The sequence below is a fragment of the Lineus longissimus genome, chromosome 5, assembly GCF_910592395.1.
Source record: "Lineus longissimus chromosome 5, tnLinLong1.2, whole genome shotgun sequence".
Taxonomy (NCBI): Eukaryota; Metazoa; Nemertea; class Pilidiophora; order Heteronemertea; family Lineidae; genus Lineus; species Lineus longissimus.
In genome coordinates, this window is record NC_088312.1 from 15950720 (window position 1) to 15971698 (window position 20979).

Genomic DNA, 20979 nt, shown 5'->3' on the forward strand with positions numbered 1-20979 from the left:
TAGCGGTTGGCACTTGCTCTCATTCCATGTTGTGGCAGAGTATGGCTACGGGCTGATACATAGATAAAGGCGTAAGGGGAGTATTCGCTATTGGATATACTTTGAAAGTGACTGTATGTTCACATACAAAGGGAACATTCATTCAATTATTTGGTCAAATTCCTCTGTATGGACACAGCACCTTACCTACTTAATTTCTATTTGGTAGGATGGGAGCAGGTAAATTCTTGTCGGTTTATGCGGTATATCTTGAACGGAAGTTTGTAGTGCTGAGCAGAACTCTACATGGCTGCCTTTTCACATTGGAGTTTGTGATTAACATTCTGAAAGGTTTTTTTGGGACATTTTGGGAATCTTATATTGAATACTCTTTTTGCCACCTGCAATGCTTATGCTTATTCTTGCTAAGCAACACAAAACAATGAACAAATTGCAGAGTGAGCCGAGATCCCTCGAACATCTGTCGTTTGGCATAGCAGCCGAGGGTTGGTTACTAGATTTCTTTTACATGCATGGTTATATTTGTTATTATCCATTCATCAGTCGATGACTTACAGCAGATGTGAGACACCATCTAATGCAGCATCGTTGGAGGGGGACAGGACGGTAAAATTGGAGAAGGAGGTGAAGAAAAATCCGTAAAGAAAAGGATGCCGGTTCCTGTGAAAATGCGTTGCAACAGGTAAGGACTTTGGCCCTTCGAACGACAACTACCAATGGTGTTCTGTTGGCGGCTCTAGAGAACCTGTACGACAAGGTAGTTCTAACTGAACACAATGATAAGGAGTTGTAAAAATCGACGCTAAGAGCATGTAAGGAAAACAACGCGCAGAGAGAGATTCACAGGCTTGTCACTAAGTTCCTCGGCACCGAATCCGCCAAGAAGGCACAGATCGCAAGAGAGGGTTGGAAGAAAGTCATTACCATTACGCCATTTGACCTGTAACCTTGAAAATTAGGTCAAATAAAAAACCCGTAGGATAAGTGATGTATCCTTGCTTGGGAGTGTCTACCATGAAAATACCTTCGAAAATAAGTCATTAATAAGCAAGATATTGCATTTTTTACCTTTTTTAGTTTTGGCCCCTGCTGGCCAAGTCGAGAATCAGAGCCAAAATTCAAGAAAATTGCTTTCAACCCCAAGTCGAAGGTCAGTATTGTGATAGTTTGGTCATGCCACAACTTTATCAAACAACACCATGAGTGTGTATGAAGTGCACGGATTCAAATTGGATAGAGATGTTTTGGGGGTTAAAGTTTATTGGTCATATTGGCAAGTGGTCCGGTACTTGGGAGTCTCAAAACCATGCAAACATTGACCAGGGTTCATTCTTTAAAGGCACTCTGGTGCCAGGACTTTCCTCTTTTTCATGACTCTTGATCAGGAGTCATAAGATGGGGTTCATCACAAGGATGTTTTTCATATTTCTCAGTAGAAAGTTGTCAATAGAGGAAATAAAAGAGTAACATACACTCTAATTGAAGGACACAAAGTGCATAAGATGAAGAAAAAAACTTCAGAAATACACATACCATTTGTGACCAGTAAAACTTACAGAAACAGATAACAAGTCAATATTTGCTATGATATTTTAACCTTCAACTTGCAGTTTCCAATCAAGGTTTTTCTCCTTTTCAACAACTCTTCAGCAATGCCAATGGGCAATCGCAATTCATTTGTCTGACACAGTAGAATGCACCAACTTGCTCGCAGTGAACAGGCAACAAATTTGCTTGTCAAAACCTAAAATCCTTTTTGACATTATGTGGTGGACGAAAGTGTTCATTTTCTGTACGATTAGAAACATTCTCTTGATTAGCCTAACCAGCCTACTCGAGACACTAGCACTGGATAATATGCATGACCAACCAGCCGTTGGAGAATCATGTCAACTCTTAGCATACATACACGCCACTCATCAAAATATTGTTGCACCACCACCTACCTTTCATGTTAACAACATCAGCCTTGATCACAAATGATGTCTCCGTTATTTTGACCTTGTAAGCACATGTCTGGGAAGGTAGCGACATCACCTAAAAACAATCAAACTGAAATGCATTTGATTGAGTCGAGACCGAAAGATTTTCAACACGCCTTTATCATTGTGCACCTCTTCAGCAGGTCTAAGTTAGGTTCAGATGCCAAAGGAAAGGACTCATATTGCATTTTTTCAAACCAATATGTGTCTATGCCATGAGCTCTTTGAAACATCATATACCAAAATCATCAAAAGTGGCATTGCAAAACGAATTTAATCCCAAAGCACATGGAGGTTCAACGTGATATAACGGTGAAGTGGGCTCAGTTGACGATGCAGTGCATTTATGAGAATGAAATGGCCAGGGCCATTGTGCTCACCTCATGTGGTGGAAAGATGGATAAAGAGCATGGTCTTGTGTCATGTAGTGTTAGGTTTGATGTAGGTCCAAGCAATTACAATTTCCCCAAAATGGCCAATTTACAGTACATTCGACCTCTGTGACCTTGAAAAGTAGGTCAAATCAAAGAAGACCCGGGTGACTCATTGAATGGTTGTTAGAATTAGATGTACCTATGATATAAAATTGGTGCCAATCGGGCAAGTCATTACTAGGAATATTAATGGCATTTTGAAGAATTTAGGATTTGGCCCCCTCCCTGGAGGCCAAATGGCAAATCAGATCGCACCAAACTTCGGTACCTAAGATCACCTGACCAAGGGGTACATGTGTACTTAATTTGTGATCAATAGTCATTGCAGTTAAGAAACGTGCCATAGTTACGGCCTGACGGCGAATTTACGCCATTTGACCTCTGTGACCTTGACAAGAAGGTCAAATTAAAAACCTGTGTGACATATACTGTATGGTGGTTAGATGTACCCATGGTATCAATTTGGTGGCAATCGGGCAAGAAGTTAAGGAATAATCACATTTTTAAGGTTTTTGGATTTTGCCCCCTGGTGGTCAAGTGGTGAATCATATTGGACCAAACTTCGGTCCCTGAGATCACCTGACTAAGGGGTAAATGTGTACCAAATTTGGTATCAATAGTCATTGCAGTTTAGAAACGTGCCATCGTTACATCCTAACGGCCAATTTACACCATTTGACCTCTGTGACCTTGAAAAGGAGGTCAAATCAAAAACCCGGAGGATATATGATGCACCTTTGCTAGAAGTACCTACCATATTTTTTTCAAAATTTCCCAACTATTATTAAGGGAGATATTGCATGTTTTCACTTTTAACGTTTGGCCCCCTGGTGGCCAAACCATGAAACGAATCGGACCGAAACTTGGTCTCCAAGGTGTCATTACATAAGGGTACATGTGTACCAAGTTTCAACTCAATAGCTCTAACAGTTACGAAACGTGCCCTGCTAACGGACGACGGACGACGACGGACGACGACGACGACGACGACGACGACGACGACGACGACGACGGACGACGGACGCCACGGTATGGGATAAGCTCACCTCTGCTAAGAGGTGAGCTAAAAAGCCAAAAGTGGTTTTTCACAAAGATCGAACTAAGGGGCTTAACTTCTGTCGAAAACCATGAACATTTATTCGATCCCCGCAGCAGTATCCTCAAAATTGATAGACACCAATGTCGAGACTCAAAATCAATGGAAACAAAATTTTAGAAGGCAGGCATGGCAGCCATATCGAAAACCTGAACACTGCAATTATTGATAGAAACCTTCCACTACACACACTCTAAAAACTGATTTGATCGTCCAAACCATTTTTCTGGTAATCAATTACTGGACAGAATGATGGACAGACAGACAACTGCCAACTAGCCAATTTGGGCTGAAAGGTTAAAAATCACATCTACCAGTCTGACATATCAGGGGGCCAGGACTACTTGAAGAGGTTCAGCTCCGAGAAGGTAGGGAGAAAAAGCTATTGCTGACAATGATGAAGCCAACAACTGCAGTGTGAGGATGAAGACAGCAATAAATCCCAATGCTTACCCTTGCTTGCTTTTCTGAGCAAATGATAGCAAACTGGCGGTCCAGGATTTCTGTTGAAGATGTAGGTGACATCCGTGGTTTGTTGACAGACACTTGCCCTGAAAGAGACACCATCCATACAAAATAACTTCAACATTGACTGTAATTTTGCAAATCCAGTACGTATTAAAATGCTGGCAGCTGAAACTCAAAACAGTATGCATGACATGAAAATTAAAGACATATTTGTAAATTCCTAGCCACAAAGGAAATTTAACAAGCTTTACAAAATGATTCTTTTTTGCAAGAAGATAAAACCAGTAAACCCAGAAGATAAAAAAATATGCAAACGTAGCATGTGGTTCTGGCAACTGATCATATGCAATGTACCATACTGAACGTGTGCCAACATTTTGAGAAAAAAGATGTAAACAATAGTATTATGTGTGGCACTGGCTGTACAGTACTTCTTTGATGAGCAAATTTGGTCATAGATGAAATGGTCCAGGGACCATGTGCTCACCTTGGGTAATGTAATGCATGTCATTTGCAGTGGATATGGGGAGAACAGTTTCTGGCTAGTTTCACCAGTTTTGATTCCCCTGAATAATATTATTCTTCTCAGCTAAATGGCACCAAAGAAAATTACCAGTACCATCTAAGTATAGCATTTTGGTTATTAAGTTGATTGAATTTCAGGGTTATTGAAGAGTGTACATGTCACATGAAAATTGGTTGACATCTTTTCAACAGTTTAGGAGTAATAGAACTTTGTTGGATTTTCAAGATGGCGGCCTGGTAGCCACATTTGTCATGGGATTTGACTGAAAATTAGGGATATTGATATGATTACATAGATACATAATCACATGAAGTTTGGTTGCAATCCAATCATTAGTTTCGGGGTAATAGTACTTTGTTTAATTTTCAAGATATATTAGGCCTAATTGGTAGATGGATTTGACTAAAAATCAGGGGTGTTGTGGAGAGCACATAGATATACAATCACATGAAATTTGGTTGCAATCCGACTTTGTTTAATTTTCAAGATGGTCGCCTGGCGGCCATATTTGAAGTCCGAGCGGGACACATTTTTTCGGGTAGGATGGAGGGTCCCTAAATAAATAATGTCCTCACAAGTTTAGAACCTTCTAGCTCAAATAGAAACGAAACGTGCAACCTATCGGTGATTTAGTGAACTTTGACCTCTGACTTTGAAAAGTAGGTCAAATCAAAAACCCGGGTGATATGTCATATAATCTTATTAGATACACCCACCATAAAAATTTTATCACTCTACGTACAACCATTAGCTTCAAAAAGGCAAAAAACCAATTTCCACGATGGCCGCCAGGAGGCCAGAAAGTAGCTCATATCGCGAAAAAGAAAAATACGTCTGGACATATTGCCCAAAGATACCATAAAACCAAGTTTTAACCATCTAGCCCTAGCGGGGACGAAACGTGCTCCGCTAACGGAAGATGACGACGGACGCCGGCATATCGTATAAGCTCCCCAGAGGTGAGCTAAAAATCCGGTCGAATAATTTTCCGAACAATTTTGAGAATTACGACATAAAGATCATAAAGAGAAGTCATGCTAAAAATACTTTAATACATGTATTTAGTGCCATACTATTAATAGGTGCGAGTGAATTCTAATAGCAATGGGGAAGGTGGACTAATAATAATTAGAATTGAAAAGAGGTTTCCATCAAAACATTATGGCCCAGCACTCAGATGAAACCTGCGGGTCATATATGTGATATTTAGTTCCCCATTAACACCCACAATAATAAGAGAATTCTCTCAGTTTTCTATACGAAATATTTTAATTTTTAAATATAGAATGTCAGTTGACTTAATTCCAGTTGTGTGGAGCCACATTTCAAGGTGCAGTGGACTTTTCCAGAGTGAAATGCAAATTGAGCTCCTGAGCAGAGAGAAGGGTGGAAATACTGAGTTCACAGGATCTTGTGCTGTAAGCAATGGTGGCTGCTTCGACCTCCTGCAAATAAATTTATTGCAACCAAGCTAAAAACTTAAGGGTAAAACTAATTAGGACAATAACTGTCAATGCGCTGATGCTACATCTCACACATCATCCATTATTCAATGAAATGGCCGAGGCAAGGGCCATTGAGGAAAGGAACATGCGTATATTAGTAAACCACCTAATGTCAAAGAGGGTTAGCCCAGTAGAACACAAGCAATGATCTTTGGCCAGGAAAGCCTTGAGACCTAAGATTGATAGGGGGTCGGGGCCTAAGGCCAAATGTGGGATCAAAATTACCCTAGTCAGAATGATTATGAGCAGACAGTTTATGAATGACATGGGATCTGTCAAGGTAAGCTTCAACTTGTTCTTTTCAAGGATCTTGTCTATTAGCTAAGTCAAACTCACTAGGAACACACTCGGGTAGATGACAATTTAAGTGAAGCCGAAGAGTTATTCAGTGAATGCTGACGGCTAGTAGCTGTGACCAAGAACTCCAGATTCCACCCCCAGCGACGACTTAACCTGTAATTGAAATGCCTAATTTGATAATGTATGGTATACAACATTGTAGGTTCTAGGTAATCTCAAAATGTCGTCCTCAACCCCTAAAAGTATTGAAGAACTAGAATTCCGAAATTTGCTGGTAGCAAATTTGATAGTCCCCAGGTAGTCGTCATGTCAATCGCGTAGAAACCGAGTAACAAACTCGACTGTAGTCAAAGGAGGAAAGCGAGGAGGAAAGCAGGAGGAAAGCGAGAACATTTTGCGCCGTCGTATTCCGATTTGACTTGTTAGTGGTGAAATCTGCTTTTACTTTTCAAATTAACATATTCGTTTTTCCAGTTCTAACGTTGTCTGAATTAAAGATGCTTTCCCAATGCTTGACTGGTCTCGCAAGAGGCATTGCCAGGAAAACGTGACGTCATTTTGGCCATTCTTCTTACCGTACGCCCTCCCTCTCCGTAAAACTTCCTGACATGGTGTGAAGTGGGAGGGTGCACAATGGGAACCACACTGCCGCGATGTTAATAGTTTCTATTTATAGAATTCAGCGGGAGAGATTTTAAGCACGGAAAAAGTAGATTAACTCGGCTAATCTCAATGGATTTTACCCAGGAATGTTTTCAAGGCGAGAGAAACATCTGATTTAAGTACTGCGCTTATTAGATTTCATGCTCATGCCGAAGATTAGCCTAAAACGTGGACCAAAGAGTGCATTATCGAGTGTTGGAGAGGTCACGTGATTGATTGTACGAGACACCTGAGCGAAAACAATACTGACTCTATCGTCCCATCGCTCGACCAACTCTGAGAGTGAGAATAATGACGTCATTATGACGGGGCGGAGCTCATGCTAATGTATCAGCGTCTCGCCTCTGCGCATGTCACAGCGCATGTCACAGCGCATGTCAGATTGAATCGCGGCTTCGGCATGTTGGGAGAAGACGGTATCATATCTGAGCAAAAAATGCTTCAAAAGCATCAAAATACTCAGGATTTAAAAAATACTTTTGCGATAGTCCATAGATGGAATTTGGTTTGGTGGTGTAAGGGTGATTGATTTCTGGTTTATTTAGCCATTTTGCTGGACTACCGCAATAAATGTCTTAATTTCGTGGAAGAAAATAACAGTTTCGAGAATTCCAGTGATAACAATATAGTCCCCAGATGGGATCTGGGGCCTATAACTAAGGAAGCCTCTTCTCCCCCTTCAGTAAAGACCAATGTATGACATTCTTGCCAACAGGCTGCCTCACCCTAAACTGACCCGCATTTAATTTCAATACTTTGTTTTCTTGTCTGAGCTGATCGTCAAAAAATAAAGAAATCAAACTTCATATTATAAAACACAACAGGAAATGCTAGGGTGGCATGTCTAAAACACCAGGCAAGCCGACTAGGTTCAAAGGATTAAATGAATTAGCCCGTAATCATAACGCCTAAATCTGCCTCCGAGAAAGAAACATTACTTTTCGAGAAATCCCAAGTACAGTATGTTCCAATTAATGTTGAGTGTTTTATTAATGAAAGGAGATATGACAAAGCGAGCACATATTTTTTTATGTGACAACAAGCACACATCCCTTTGGCACCCTGGAACTCATTCTCCAGAGTGAATATACACAAACAAATAACTTGGCAACTTCATTTCTTTCTACAAAATTTGCCAATTAATCCAACATGTTTAAATTTACTATGAATGTTTTAAAACGTCTCTTATTTCTTTTTTGATTTTGTGCTATTTATAACTGTAGTGTTTTTGACACTGTTACAGAATATATTAAGATATTTAAACAAAACATACTAAAAAATAGATATTGCTGCATATGAATCCACTATCAGATTTGCCTTAAATCCACACATCACTAGATTACATGATGAAACACATTATGTAATAGAGTATCAGCATCCTAATTGATGGCACTGATCTTCACTGGGGTATGTGTCAAAACTCAGACAAAATTTACGTCATGTCTGTTGAAACTATGCATTGCCCAAGTGACAGTCAGCACCAGGTAGTGGCAGCCGTAGTTTTGCTGGTACCCTATAGGTGGAGATGCAATATTACCTCATACCAGTGTTACTATGTGCTGACTTGGAGGGGGTACGTCTTGGTGCAGTCTCTCCAGCTACCACCCACATGACCAGCACAACATGCGAGTTTTGAAAAGATTTTTGATCACCTACTTGGTAACTTACTCGGAGTCCTCCCTTTATCTTTTTCCATCTCTCTAGCAAAGTCCTTCCATTGTTCCGATATTGCTGGAATTAAGATTCCATTGCAATCAAGGAAGGACATGGCTAGAATCGTGCCTTTCAGGCGGAATATTGTGCCTGCAAGAGATAACAGATCCTTACAAGCTCATTTCATAATTGATAGAACTTAATGCACACCACTGGTTAAACTTTGTGAGAAACAGTAGGATCGCATCTGTTAGAAACAGATGGGACGGGACCCCTTTTGAAATGGACAGCTTAAAATGCGACGAAAAGAGGGATCAAATACCACAGTCCTCCTCCCTCCCACTTAACATGGAGATACAACTTACGAAAGCCAAGAAGGCTCATTCAATATTCCAAATTCCAAATTCATCAAATACTGAATTTGAATTTTGACCTATGCTCTTCTTTGACATCAAAATTCAAAATTTAAAAAAAATTGACCTTTGAATTTTGAACAAAGTTATTTTTTTACCTTAAAGCGAAAAATTCAACAAATACTAAACTTTGAATTTTGAAGTCAACCAATTTGCAACTTCAAAATAAAACAAAATTTCAGAATGGACCATGGATCAATATCCCCAGACACTTACCACTAGGCAGTGCAGTAACTGACCGTTTGCCTAGCCGCAGTTGCAATTGGCATTCGGAGAGTGATGACCAGAATGGGTGGAGGATCAATGTCCCCAGACACTTACCACTAGGCGTTGCAGTAACTGGCTCTGTTTGCCTGGCCTCTGTTGCAATTGGCAGCTGGAGATTGATGACCAGAACTGACCCAAGACTAGTCCCCACCCACAGACAAGGGCATGTATAAGAATCTGAAAGAGAGTGGGCAACCTTCAATTATAATTCAATACAGGGGAAAAGAAGGCATATGAAAGTTATAGTGCTTTTATAGAGTTACTAAATAATACCTTCCAGCCACGAAGTCAGGCCTTGTTCTTGCCTGCTGGTGGCCCGGTCTAGAATCAGATCGACAGTAACTGGGTCTTAGGGGTCACAGGACCTAGGTACATCATGTGAATGAAGTTTAAAGTCAACAGCAGTTACAAAACACCATCCTTAGTTCCACGGTAAACAACTCGGCCCAATACTAAGTTGTGGCAGGTGAAAAGTTGATGTTCCACAAATTCCGTCGAGTTGTATTGCAGCAAGTGCTATTTTTTCCATTATCAGCAGGCGCCCCTGGTGTAGAAACCCAGAACCAGATCGACGTAATTTTCAATAGCGAACAGCGCCTACTGATATGCTTCACATTTATCGCATATGAAAAGAAAATCTCAAAGCAGTCTCAATAGAGCGTTTACGTTGTTAGTCAAGGGACTAATGATTAACTTTTGAACTTTCACCTCGATGACCTCGAGAATTGAGTCAAGGAAAAACTAGTGTGACATATGATATATCTTCAGAAGATACAAAAGTGACATTTTTCAGTTTTCAGCTAACGGCCCCTAGTGGTGAAAGCTTGAATCGGATCATGTGATATATGTATATAGGTGGTGTATCCTCAGCAAATACATCTACCATATAAGTGACATCAAATTCCTTCGAGTTGTAAAGGAGAAAGTGCAACTTTTCCATTTTCAACAAACACCCCACTGCTGGTGAAAGTGTGAATCGGATCGACGCGATTTTCAATAACAAACATTGCCTACTGATATGCTACACATCTACCGCAAATGAAAATCTTGAATTAGTCTGAAGTTGGAGCATTTACGCCATTAGTCAAGGGGACAATAATGAATTCTGTGACCTGAAAATTTTGTCAAACGAAAAAACGTGTGTAACATATGATGTATCCTCAGCAGATACACCTAGGATATGAATTCTGTCAAGTTGTCAAGGAGAAAGTGAAATGTTACTGTTTTCAGCAAATGTCCCCTGCTGGTGAAAGTGTGAATAGGATCAACGCGATTTTCAATAGCAAATAGCACCCATTGGTACACTACACATTTAATGCATATGAAAAAAAAATCTTGAAGTAGTCTCAAGTTAGAGTGTTTACGTCGTTAGTCAAGGGACCAATGATGAACTTTTGAAATTTGACCTCAGTGACCTTGAAAATTGGGTCGAACAAAAAACTCATCTGATATGTGATGTATCCTCAGCAAATACACCTGCAATATGGATTTTCATCAAATTCAGGAGTTGTTTAGGAGCCACTGCATTTTTTCAGTTTTCAGCAAACACCCCCTGGTGAAAAAACTGTCAATCAGATTGAGACAATTTTCATTACCAAACAGCGCCTACTCATATGCAACACATTCACTACATATGAAAAGAAAATCTTGAAGCAGTCTCAAGTTAAAGCGTTTATGTCATCTCGATGAACCGACGGACAGACAGACGGACGCACACTGAAGAGGACGACAATACATGTACATGCCGCTGGCCGAGGGGTAAAAACAACATTTTCATTAGCTTTTAATTGTCCTGGTTGGGACAGCATGTCCCATTCATGCATTACCACAGTGGGTAAAGGTGTTGGCTTGCCTCGAAAAAATACGGTTCTAAAAAGTGAATTTTTTAAATGAGAATTTCCATTTCCTGTGGAAATGTCATTTTATTAGTTCATACCTACCCAGGTCAGACTTTTGCATGTGTACTCTATTCGGACACACCCGAGGAAGAATTAATCTATTTATAATAGAAAACTCTTAGCTAGTTCGCTTAGCTACACCTAGGCGGCGCCCATATACAGCCTCTGCCTCGTGTGAGCCGCCATCACTAGTACTTATTATTCGAGCGCACCGAGTTAGTCCCGTTGCTGTGGGGACAGGCAGGGCGGGTAGTCTGACCTGGGTAGGTATGAACTAATAAAATGACATTTCCATAGGAAATGGAAATTTTATGTCGTTCATACTATACCCAGGTCAGACTTTTGCATCGAATACCAACAACAAAAGAAAGGAGGGTAAACGGTGACTTACCATGTAGCGAAGTGAACTGTCTCCAAAGCTGCGCAGCAGAAACCAACAGGTGAGACCAAGGGGACCCAGAGAAAGAATGCTTGGGGAAGACCTGGGCTAGAGGTAAACATAACAAGCATAACTGGGAAACCCCTCCTAGATGGGGACAAAACCACCTCAACACGGTATAAGCTCAGCATATTTCGTCAAGAGACACAATGTGGATTTTTTAAAAGAAGCAGAGCAAGCCCCAGAATAAAATGGAGCGGCCTCACTGAATAACTCTCAAAAGACTTAGGCGGCTGAACCCCAGGACAGCTGGACGGGGCGAACGCGCAGGCCCGAAGGCTCGGCGACAGTCTATGAAACCCCTCCCCCCCGCTTAAAAAGGAGGGAGGACAAGACAGCCAGCAGGAGAGAATTGGAGAGTCATAGAATAGGCCATCCGGATGGTGGCCACCAACCATCTGGCGACCGTGGCTGCAGCTATCTCCCTAGTAAACCCCTCTCTATAAGACAAAAAGAGGCGCTTCCTGCCTAGGCGAACAGCAGGCTCCTTAGTCTTATTAGAATAGAACTTCAATGCCAGAACAGGAAGAGGACAGAGAGTTCTGTCCGGAAGGTCTCTAGAGACCGTAGCAGATAACGAGGGAATAACAAGAGGCCCAAGGGCCTGGCGCTCAGCTGGATGACCTAATAACATAGGACTGAGGGTATAAAGCAGTAAATATCGGCTTTATACTACTGTTTGAAGGTCAAGAGAACACGTTATACCACTGAAATTTCCAATGCAGAGCTGCCAGCTGGATGAAATATGATTGAACTAATCATCCATGGTATGTAAATATTACAGGAGGCAACGGAAGATATCCCTAGTTCAGTATGTTGTATCAGTAGCTTTACAGAAAAAATGGGAGTAACATTATTGTGTTGCTTAAAACGCAAGGAGGATACCGCGGTGACGTCACGGCTTTTCCAAGATGGCGCTGCATATTGTAAACAAACTCGATCCACGGCCAAGGGAAAATCAAGTCATCAAATAAAGTTAAGATTTTTCGCATCAGATCAGAGTTATTGGTACTTTTCTGCTATGAAAAAAGTCTTCAGACAATAAGTTATCATTTGAATAATGAAAAGTGCTGTTTTGATGGGGAAAAATAGGGTTTTTAAAACCAAATAGCCGGGCACCGATCTTCCAAAATTAGCGATGGTTTCAAAACAGTCTTCCAGATATAGGCCAATCTCTTCATTATCATAGTGGGATTTGGAGGCATGTTTACAGATTTTACAAGTTCGAGACCTGCAGGACCTAAAACTCGCATAGATCCCCATAGATCCCCTCTATTTGTCGAGTTAGCGCCCCTGTAAGATCATGCATTTTCGGACACTAGAACGAAATCTTCCTGCGGATATCGCGGTTTCATTGATGATTTAAGGCGAAATTGACTGTTCTTAAGAGTTGTATGGGACAGAAATGAGTTCATACTTCATGAATACATGAATATATTATGATATGGGCGGGCTTCTAAGTCAAAACAATAACAAACTCAACTGCATCTCTACCGTGTATCGCGTAGTGCATTGCCTAGTGTATTTCGTAGTGTATTTTAGCGGAGACATTATTTTCGCATTTGGCCACGCCAAACGTCTTTTTTATTCGTGGAAGTTAATCTGCTCTGTAAATTTTATTTTACACAGGAAGAATCCACACTAGGTATTGCAATATTTCATGTCTATTGGTGTTTTTGTGTATAGGAGCGCACCAAACAGTGAGATGTGGAGATGTGTTCAGTGCTGGTGTTGTCAGAAGACTGAATCTGATTGGCCCAGCGATCAGTAATATGGGATGTGATCACGTGATGTGACGTCACCGCGGTATCCTCCATGCTTAAAACGTCTACTTTTTACTCATGTAAGAATCGTAGTACTTATAATAACTTCAACTTATTTTCCAGTTATGATAACACAACACGCATCTTCATGATCATGATCTTTCTCAAACTAACTGAATGACCTAATCGCCTTGGACGCACAACCTAACCACATATCAATCCGCCCCGACGATCGACACATACATTCGATTCGATAACCGGGTAACCCTCGATAAAGTTTGACAAATAAACTAGAACTGAGATTTCACAGGAGCACCTGTGAATTCATGACTCCAGGGTTGTTTTGAGGGCGATATTGTAAGAGTTGGTCTTGAGTATGGGGACGTGAAGGTCCGTGTGAGGCACCTGGGGAGAGAAGACTAGTTGAACGATGGGATCATGGAGGTATAAATAATTATTTATACCTCCATGATGGGATCTGACACGGACACTACTATTGATCTCATTATATGAATACCATTTAATTACAAAAAAGTGAAAACAGATCATATCATATTCCTTGGGATAAATTAAAATAGGAGTGCGGGAACAAGGTTTTTTAGCAGGAGGAAAGCGCGAACATTTTGCCCCGTCGTATTCCGATTTGGCTGGTTACTGGTGAAATCTGCTTTTAATTTTGCAAATTAACATATTCGTTTTTTTTCTTGTTCTAACGTTGTCTGAATTAAAGATGCTTTCCCAATGCTTGACTGGTCTGGCAAGAGACATTGCCAGGAAAACGTGACGTCATTTTGGCCATTCTTCTTACCGCACGCCCTCTCTCTCCGTAAAAGTTCCTGACATGGTGTGAAGTGGGAGGGCGCACAATGGGAACCACACTGCCGCGATGTTAATAGTTTCTATTTATAGAATTCAGCGGCAGAGATTTTAGGCACTGAAAAAGTGGATTAACTCGGCTAATCTCAATGGATTTTACCCAGGAATGTTTTCAAGGCGAGAGAAACATCTGATTTAAGTACTGCGCTTATTAGATTTCATGTTCAGGCCGACCATTGGCCTAAAACGTGGACGAAAATAGTGCATTATCGAGTGTTGGAGAGGTCACGTGATTGGACGAGAAACCAGAACAAAGTTTTCGTGCTTTCAGCCTAGCTGTCAACATCAATGGCTATAATATACTCCTGCAGAATAGTGGAACTAATAGAACTAATTTCCGAAGTTTCCAATAGTTTGAACACAAATCAAAACATCGCCCATCAGCTGGACTCAGATCTGCATAAATTACGATAAATAATCAGGTCGTCGCTTCAATTTCGCAAAGAAAGTTGACTCCATTCGAAGGTTGTTTTGACCAAATTCTGTTGAACTCATCGTTATGAGGGCATTTGAACACATTCTCGTTGATCTTTTCTATAAACGTGTGAAGTTTCGTACCAAAATACGTTTCCGTAAAGGCTTAAAAAAGAAAATTTGTCACTTACAAAATCATCGCTCCGGTAGAAATAAAAAGGTCACCGCCATTTTCTTGATGATAGTACTCCAGGTAACCTCAGCGGGAAATTTAAAGCGGGGTCATCCGGGGTCAAACAACAGTTTTGCTCACTACCGCCAACTGGTGATATAAATCGACACTAATCTATTTTATATCAAAACTTCTGTATCATGAAGACCTTTTCAACTTTATTTAAAGCTTTTATCTGCTGGAATAGAGCGTCAAAAAATTGTTTTCCATTTACGCATTTTGCCCCCTGGGGAGCTGAATTTGAGTCGAATCGCCCAAATTTGTTTCCGTAAGCAACATTTTCTGCGATGTTTATAAGCAGGACTAGATTTGAAGTGCATCGGTTGTATGATTACAAAATGCCCAACTTTGTCTACAGATGGCTAGATGGAAGGAGGGATGGCAGGATGGATGGAAGGACGGACACCAATCGAATAGCTATTTGACTAGCTCCACTGACTTTGTCAGCTGAGCTAAAAACCGGGTGCCTGGAGGTGTGCGGCGCTTCGTTTTTAGCCAGAAAGCCATATTGCGAAGCAAAGATGAAACAGCGTCGTCCCAAGACGGTTGCCACGATTCAGTCAGCTTTAAGGTGACCAAAACGGCGGAGCGATAACCATTCACTCCCTGAACCGAAAACTTCCGGACCAAGAATAGAAAATTCAAGGAGTCGAGGAAGTTGGGAAGAGAGGGTGCGGCCGGAGAAACTCCCTGCTCCCGACACCAGTCTCGAAAAACAGCCCACTTGCTGTCGTATGAATCAAGGGTAGATTGTCTCTGAGGTTGGGCGACTTTACGGATAACATCTTCCGAAAAGCCTCTCTCTCGGAGGAAATACCCACCAGCCTCCAGGCGTGAAGCCTGTAAAAAGAAGGGTCTTGATGATAGACCCGGCCGATTGGGTGATAAAGCAGACGGTCCCACGCCGGCAGGCGGCGGGGATGATCCGTCAGCAGCTCCAGCAGAACTGGGAACCAAGCCTGGTTCGGCCAGCACGGTGCTATGAGACAAAGTCTGACCCGTGAACTGGCCACTTTGTTGAGTACCGGTAGAAACAGAGGGGTTGGCGGGTATGCATAAGCATTGAGGCTGTCCCAGGAGGCCGACAGGCTGTCCACTCCCAAGGCCTCCTCGTCTGGGAGGGGTGAGTAGTACAGGGGGAACCTCTTGTTCAACCGAGTCGCGAACAAGTCTACAACCAGAGCATCCCACAGGGCCCCCAAGGCGAGAGACCACCTCGCGATGGAGGGTCCACTCTCTCTGGACCAGACGGTCCGACCTCGAAAGGGCGTCGGCCAAGATATTCCTCTTGCCGGGGATGTGACGGGGGAGGAGCTGGATATCCAAGCGGCGACAAAGCTGCAGCAGCTCCCAAGTGAGACGGCACAATGTGTCGGATCTCGTCCCCCCCCCGTCTCCGAATATAAGCGACCATTGTCGAATTGTTTGAGAAAAGAGAAACCCTGTGACCCCTCAGATGAGACGTGAAGGCCCTCACGACCAGGATGACAGCCTGCATCTCGAGGATATTGATCGAGAGACGCGCATCCTCCTCTGACCACGTGCCCTTGGTGGTCAGGTCCCCTTCGTTCAAATAGGCGCCCCAACCATAAAGGAAGGCGTCCATGAACAGGGACATCTGATTTGACGAAGGACTGAGCTGCACTCCGCGGAGGAGCTTCGTCTCCGAACCCCAGAAACTCCAAACCTGCCCCAGAAGGGACATCGGGATAGAAATCCGCTGGTCGAGGGAGTCCGTGAATGGACGCCAACTCAACAGCAGGAGGAGCTGGAGTGGGTGCATATACAGGCGGCCGAAAGGAACCTGGTCCATCGCAGGATTGAGCAGTCCTGACGGCGAAAAATCATGACCAAGGACCGAATCTTGCGAATTCGGTCCGGAGGGGCGGGACATCAGGCCCTCTCGTGTGCGAAATCGCACCCCACGACGACATAATCCTGAGGTGCGTCCAGTTTTGATTTGTCCCAATTTAAAAGCCACCCTGCCTGTCTGGTTGTGACGAGCAGAAACTTTGCCTGCTTTCCCAGACGGCGTAGAGCCTGGTACCGTAGCAGCCAGTCGTCGAGATAGCAATGGAGCTTTAAGCCCATGGCGTGGAAAGGCGCGGCAAACGCCTAGATGTCTGATGTGAAAATCAGCGGTGCGGAAGCCAGGCCAAAAGGAAGGGCCTGAAACTGATAAACCTTTCCTTCGAAGAAGAAACGAAGGAAAGGCTGAAACTCTGGATGGACGGGGACGTGTAGGTACGCGTCCTGAAGGTCCAGAGAGATAGCCCAATCGTTGGGCTGCACCGCAACTGCTACTGACCTGGTTGTCTCAATCTTGAAGCTGGGAACCCGGAGGAACCGATTCAAGCTGGATAGGTCGATGACCAGTCTCCACTTCCCCGACTTCTTGGGGACCAAGAATACGTGGCTGTACAAGCCCGGGGAGGAATGGTTGTCCACCAACCTCACTGCCAGCTTCTCCGATCGAAGGGCAAGCGCCCTGACGGGGTCTACTGGCGGGGACACTAGGGTGGGTGTCGACGTCATAGGGGGGACGGGAAAAGTCCAATCGGACACCGTGTCGGAGCATATCCGGCACAGGGGAGGCTTTTTGACACCACCGGTCCCAAAAGGCTGCGAAGTGTCGCAGTCTGCCACCCACGACGCCAACTGTGGGGGCGCCACATGAAGGCGCAGGAGGAAGGACTAAAAGGTCACTTGGGCATGCCCCCACAACCCTTCTTCTCTTGGAAGGGACGCTTGGGCTGCCCGCTGCTCCCGCCCCTGCCTGAGGGGAGGTGGCGCTTATTGGAGCGGCGGGAGGGAGCCGCAGCTTCTGCCTGCCCTTGAGGGCGAAAGGAGGAGGAGCCACGCGAGGACCAGGGCCCACGAGGAGCCGACGAGCCTCGGGGGCGTCGAGACCCCGCCCGTCGTCCCCTGCCCGCGGCCTGTGAATAGGAACGCGGGCGGGGGGCGGCCTGGAGAGTCGAAACTGACTCCATCAGGCAATCCGACTGTGCCTGAGCACCCATGGTGTCAGGCAGGGAGTCGTGTAACAAAAAAGGGCCGCTCAATGGAGCGGACCTTAATGCCCCCCCCCCCCCGCAGAAACTGGGTTCTGACCGTGCTCAACCCCTCAATGAGCAGGTCACAGCGTTTTAGCACGCCGTTAGCAGCCTGCTTAGCAGCCGGATCACTGGCATGCTGCAAGTATTGCTGGAGGGACATCGCGAGGACACGCTAGGCCTCCGAGGCATCCGCTGCTAAGGACCTGGTCAGAGCACAAAGAGTCAGGTCGGCGTAAGACAACACAGCCTGGGTCTCTTTAGCCAAGGCCTCATCATTCTTCGCATCCTTTAAGGCCGCAGAAGTGGGACTTTGGAGGGTATCAACCCGGAAAGTTGGATGGCGTCCTTGAGGGGCGACAGGGAAACCAGATCGAAACAACGGCGAGACCCGATAATTATCAGGTCTGTAGGACAGGCTCGGAGGGGAAGCGTTCGTGACTCGCATCCCAGCCTGAGTCCAGGCGCCCGGTCCCGCAGATGGGAGCGTCGAAACCAGGGCGTGCTGGTGACCCCCGCAAGACGGCGCTGTATCCCCGAGAGCCGTATCCAACCACGTGGAGGCTCTCATCAGCGCCGGAGACGCGGGCAATTCTTGAAATGCCTGGTCAGGAACCGCATCCAACTCCTGCTCTGAGGCGTTGCCGAATAAAAAAAAAAGGCACCTTACCAAGGGCGGGGTTGACCGCTGGGAGAAGACAAGTCTCTTGTGGCACAAATTGCCCAACAAGAGCGCGTAACTCGCGCATACCCGCGACGATGGCGGAGTCCTCACCCCCGGAGAGGTAATCAGCCTGAGAGGCTGAAAAAGGCTGTGAGTCGCTAAACTCACAATTCATGGGCTGATGACCCCAGTCAAAAGCCACCGGCCTTTTGGCCGGACGAGTCGAGGACCTGTCATGGAGGTTAGAAGCCTCCATACGGTCCGTCAGACTCCTGAGCAACTGCCTTTGCTCCTCCGTGAGGGAGGAAGCAAGAGGCTAAGGCCCAGAGCTCAGCCCGGTCTTCCGTGGGGCAGACACAGGAGGAGGGGGAGGGGGAGGGGGCATGCCTGATAGGCAGCCACATCCGTCAACCCCGACAAGCTAGACATAGCAGGGTGGGGTTGGACCGGGGAAATGGACGGTGTGACAGCGGAATTACCTGCACCCCGAAACGGGGAAGAACCGGGCCGGGGACTATGAATCCCCGACACACCGGTAAAAGGACCTCGAAAACCCGCCCTGAAGGACAGGAGGTCCAATACAAAGGGTGGTACACCCAGCGATGAAAGAAAGGACAACAATAATGAAGACATTATATCGGATTTCTTGAGAACAATACTAAGTGCGTATAACACGAACGGGTCACGTGACCAGCAGGCCGGGAGTCAGGAGAGAAATTTCTAGGAGTCGGTAGAAAAAACACGCTCCAAAAGTAGAAATCGATGGGGGATTGTAAGAATGTAAGCCTCCCGAAGGTGTCCTGGGAAGTCCTTCTTTATCTCGGTATAGGCCGTAATCGGTCGAATACGTGAGGAAGAAACTCCGTACAATGTTGATCAGTTTGCCGAGGAAGAAGTACTAGTGATGGCGGCTCACACGAGACAGAGGCTGTTTAGGGGCGCCGCCTAGGTGTTGCTAAGCGAACTAGCTAAGAGTTTTCTATTATAAATAGATTAATTCTTCCTCGGGTGTGTCCGAATAGAGTACACATGCATAAGTCTGACCTGGGTAGAGTATGAACGACATAAAATAACTCTCCTTGGATATAAAGATCAGCTTATGTCAGTCCAAAAGAGTCTGGTTCGCATATTTTTGTTATAAATAATAGCTGAAAACGTATATTTTGTTGTGGCTAACTATTTCATCAAAAAATTTCAGTCTCACATATAGGGCGTTATTCTTTGCGAATATCAGCCATGGACGCAGCTTCCAGGTTGGCGTCCGATACATAACAGGTCGCAATTTCTCCAGGATAGTGAAATGATTGTTTCAGCATCTACAGTATCTGCTTACCAAATGCACAAATACGGTTTACCTAAATTTACCAGTACCGTTTGCCAAAGCAAATTGGTCATCAAATTTCATTTATTAGAGTTTCTTTTTGTCATACATTCTGTCGAGTTGACGGCTAAAGCATCAAGAAATGAAAACACCTTCCCAGGAAATTCCAATGTTGACATTCTTCTTTTTCCATCTGCATCCGCAGGACAATCATCTGGGCTGATGATACACTTGACCAAGTTTATTTGCCCTTGTCGGTTTAGGGCTGTCGACCCTTTCAAAGCTTTTTCGTGGGGGTCATGTTAAAAAGATTTGCCCCAATAACCCGTTGACAAGGCAATAGAACTAGGGGACTTGTGGCGATGGGCGAGTGGGATTTGTTCAAAGACAACAGACCGTTTATAAGGCTAGGCCTGAATTCTTTTAAGTGCGAGGTATTCTTAATGCTCTAAGAATACTAATTGAAGTTCTATAATAGCAGTGATATCGTTGATTTCGTTTTCTGTCCCTTGATAAGACACCTGCTGGAGAGTATCAGAGGGCCGCTCCAGGCCTTTTTATTTGGTTTAATTGCCGGGAACAATCGCACTGAAGTGGCGCACTTGGGGTTTTTAAGACCAACTGCACAGTGCATTGAACTACCGGTAACCGTAGGTTTGTTCCTCAGCCTCACCCATGTTGTCGACCTTTGCTTCACTAATAGTGTGGTTGTAAGCAACAATCAGTCTTTTCATTGTCAAATGTCAGCAACAATTAGGCAACACATCTTGCGAGGAAATACTGTTCTTATAAGTAAAGACAAAAATTTGAGGTTAATATAAAACTCTTGCTTGTGATACGATAACCTATCTACTTATGTCTAAACCGAGCTGATGAACTTCTTTGGATCTACTGTTCTTATAGGTCTTGTTTTTCCTCTCTAATGCAGAGAATTAAAAAGCCAGAGAAACAATAGGCTGGGACCATCCCCTTCTCCAAACCCTTTTCGCACTGTGACAAAAATGCAACTGGA

General features: G+C 44.1%; 1 protein-coding gene across 8 annotated transcripts in view; it reads right to left on the bottom strand.

Annotated features, from left to right (window-relative positions):
• Positions 1 to 20979, bottom strand: part of LOC135487457 (syntaxin-binding protein 5-like) — a 368020-nt gene that overhangs the window by 55938 nt on the left and 291103 nt on the right. For 6 of the 8 annotated variants that reach the window (XM_064771115.1, XM_064771121.1, XM_064771120.1 and 3 more), the window contains exons 21-24: positions 9362 to 9484; positions 8631 to 8777; positions 3966 to 4063; positions 1947 to 2037 (exon numbers count right to left, since the gene is read on the bottom strand). In XM_064771115.1, coding sequence (XP_064627185.1) covers positions 1947 to 2037; positions 3966 to 4063; positions 8631 to 8777; positions 9362 to 9484 — 459 coding nt within the window. The remainder of the gene's footprint in view (positions 1 to 1946; positions 2038 to 3965; positions 4064 to 8630; positions 8778 to 9361; positions 9485 to 20979) is intronic. The other 2 variants (XM_064771118.1, XM_064771117.1) reach the window with 1 other exon arrangement.